Here is a 3,125-nt window from a genome sequence, read left to right on the forward strand (position 1 = left end):
GCGGGCGGCTGTGGCGTTTGGTGCACTTGGGAGCACAGAATGTTTCCCCTGCTTTACAGCTGGGATCTGAGCACCAGCCTGAGCATGTCAAAGCCGCCTAGCAGATTTTTATGTCCCTCTCGCTCAATTTAGCATCTGACCGAGCTGGGCCAGGTGCTGAGGAGGACACCGGCCCTTTGCCTGGACTAAGACACGGGCTGGGGTTTAGGTCAGGTGGATCTAATGTGGGTCAGCTAAACCTGCTCTTAGTGAAGATGCAGGTAAGAGCTTTAGCTCCGTTGTGGCTGGTCGAGGTGTGGCCCCCGCCCACACCCCCTTCCTCCCATCCTTGCCCCCACCCACACCCCCCTTTTTCTCACCCAGCCCTTGCCCCCATCTGCCTTCCTGACCTCCAGCCCCCTGCCCAGACCCTTTAGCTACCTGCCCTAGCTCACAAGCCCCTGAGTCGCTGCGGGAGCCTAGGGCACCCCCACCCCGACGAGAACCCTGCAGTAAGTCACTTAGCTGATGTCTGTGCCGGCGGGGCGCGCTCCCAGCTCCTTGCTCCGTGGCGGCAGAGGCCACGGCTTAGCCTTCAGGGGCTGTGCGTCGTAGCCGCCCTGTGGGTCCGTCTCTGGGGATGCTGCAGAGAGACGACTTCTCATCACCTGCCTCCCGTCGATGGGCCGGAGTCCGTGTGCGTCTCTAAGGATGTGGCTCTGCTACCGACCCTCCAGCCCTCTGCGTGGTGGCCAAGGCCTTAGGCTGGGTCCCGGCAGGGAGAAGGCTGGCTGATGTCGTCAGTTCTTTCCCCGTCCCTGGTGGCTGGGACGGGTGCGGCCACGGCCCTATAGAGGGGTGGAGCTCGGCGTTGCTGTCTGGGGCTCTGCTTGCATCCGGCAGGGCCTTGCTGCGGGAGCTGCAGGTTGCTCCTCCGGCCGGGCTGGGGGAGGGGAGGGAGCCTGGCAGCTCCGGTTCGGCCTGTTGGCCCCGGGGGGAGCCTGGTGTGGATCTGGCGCGCTGGGCTGGGATGCCGTTGGCCTGGCACTGCTGGAGCTGCCAGTTCTCAGCCCTGATGCTCGTAGCATTGGCGTTTTCCAAGCAGGGGCCCAGGCGTATCACGGCGTGTCCCAGAGCTTGTTGTCCTGGCCTCACGTGGAGATCGGGTCTGGCTGGCAAGCCAGCAGTGGGCAGGGCTTCCTAGCCGGGGGCAGCAACTGGCGTGTGTGCCCGGACCCGCTGGCAGAGTCGTCTCCGGTCTCAGCCAGCAGCTGGGCTCCCCCGGCGCGTCCTTGCCAGGCCTATCTGGCAGCCTTGCGTGGGCGCCGTATTTCTCCCCCACACTTGCTGCACTCCCGGCCCCCACGTCGCCGTCTCTTCCGGGGCGGCTCTCCCGCCCTGAGCTGCCCCAGCACCCGGTAGTAGACGCGGCAGCTGAAGCCTTCGCGCAGCCCCTGCTTCACATGCTGAGTCAGGGCCTCCAGGCTGGGGAAGACTCGACAGCAGGCCAGGCAGCGCAGGCCCTGCTCGGGGGTGAGGAGCCACTCAGGGGGCGCTCCCATCGGCTGCTGCGGAGCCTCCTCTGCTGGTCCCCCAGAGTCGCTCTCTGCCTCGGGATCCACGTCCCCCAGGTCGGACCTGGTGTGGGAGCTGCTCCGGTCCGAGCCGGCAAAACTTTCTCCTCCGCTGTAATGGGCCTTAAAGATGCGGGGGCGCTTCCTAATGGCTCCAAAGCCGGCCCCCGTCTCCCAGGCCACCGAGACGCCGTTCACGACCCTGACCTGCATGTAGAAAAGGGTCTTTTCTTCTCCCTCACCCTCGGCCTCTCTGACACGTGCCGAGCGCTTTCTCTTCACGCCGGTGCCGGGTGTATCCCCTGGGGGCTGCGCACACAGGCGGTTGGAGGCCGCAGGCTGCACACCGCGGGCGGAGGAGTGGCTGGTGACGGATGTGGCCGTGGAGGTCTGCTGGCTTGGGTCCCTGGGGCCTGCAGAGGCCGAGACCCTCTCCTCCGCCGTTTCCCCAGGAACGGGGCTCCCGGCAGAGACCCCCTGACGAGGGGGCGACTCCCCTGATCTATGCGACTCTGAAAGCAGAATGAAAGCCCAACTCCTGCGGCCATCGCCCCCAGCGGCGCATCCCCCTCCGGCTCCCAGCCCTGTGTTCCAGGCCCAAAGGTGCCCCCCGTGGGCAGGGGAAAGGGGTGGGGAAGGGAACTCCGTGAATACGAATATCAGGGGAGCGACCAGTCAGGGATCTGACACGCTGTGGCCAGGGAAGGGCCAGAGCCCCCTCGCTTGGCACACTAGCAACTAGGTTGGACAGAGCCCTAGACAACGTCCTGTCGGTGCCGATGCTGCCCTGGCCCTGGGGGGGAATGGACACTCTGCCCCATTGGTCTGCCCCAGCCCTGACATCTATGACCCTGGCATGGTTACCAGGAGCAGCCTGAGACCTGGCTGTGCCCATCTCCAAGGCCCCTGGCTTAGGCTCGTTACCCCAAGGGCCCAGGATTCTGCACTGGCGTCTCTACATGGAAAAGCCATTTCGTGCCCCCAGATATCTCCTCTTCCTGGTGTCTCCTTCACCCCTGGAGGGGCGGGTGTCTGTGTCTCCCCCTTCCTCTTTTCCATTTAACTATTTAGAGGGCTCTGTCTCTCCCCACTTGGAGTCTGTTTCCCCCACTGTGCCCTGGTGGAGTCTCTGTTTCTCTCCCCTTCCCCCTCTGAGACCTCCCTGGGCCAGGCAGAGAGAGAATTCGAGTTCATCCTTGACCTAGGACCCCTGCCAGCCTCTCCCCGAGTGTCCTGTGGGCCCAGGGAACGTCCTGCTCACCTGACCCCTCCTGGGCAGCTCCAGGATTTGTCTCTGGGGCGTCATCAGGAAGCCCCTGGCTGTGCGCCATGGTCCTGGCTCTGGGGACTCGGGCCAAGGGTGGTGCCTGTCACAGTCCTCGAATCCTCCTGGATTCTCTGTCCCAGCACCAGCCAGAAGGTCTGGGTCTTTGCTGGGGAAGGGATGGCGGTTCTGGTCCAATTCTTCAGCTAAATCCCCAGATCTCACAGTGCAGGCAGCAGAGACAGGATCACGATTGACCTGAGCCAAGGGTTTGATCCAAGTGGCACCAGACTGTTGTGGTCTAAATC

The 3,125-nt window shown here is 64.1% G+C and overlaps 1 protein-coding gene across 1 annotated transcript; it reads right to left on the reverse strand.

The window, feature by feature from the left end:
- Positions 1–1,280: 1,280 nt before the first annotated feature.
- Positions 1,281–2,884, reverse strand: LOC135977640 (protein FAM170B-like). The gene is made up of 2 exons (XM_065580613.1): positions 2,815–2,884; positions 1,281–2,065 (listed from the first exon to the last, which is right to left on the reverse strand). Exons 1-2 carry the CDS (start codon positions 2,882–2,884, stop codon positions 1,281–1,283), a joined length of 855 nt encoding a protein of 284 aa, XP_065436685.1.
- Between the last annotated feature and the right edge of the window lie 241 nt (positions 2,885–3,125).

This window comes from Chrysemys picta, chromosome 1, assembly GCF_011386835.1.
Source record: "Chrysemys picta bellii isolate R12L10 chromosome 1, ASM1138683v2, whole genome shotgun sequence".
NCBI lineage: Eukaryota > Metazoa > Chordata > Testudines > Emydidae > Chrysemys > Chrysemys picta.

What these genes read in the sequence shown, in the direction of transcription:
- LOC135977640 (XM_065580613.1), bottom strand. Translation starts at nt 2,884, where the DNA reads ATGGCGCACAGCCAGGGGCTTCCTGATGACGCCCCAGAGACAAATCCT. An exon ending in AGCTGCCCAGGAGGGGTCAG is followed by an intron (nt 2,066 to 2,814) that starts GTGAGCAGGACG and finishes TTCTGCTTTCAG; the next exon opens with AGTCGCATAGATCAGGGGAG.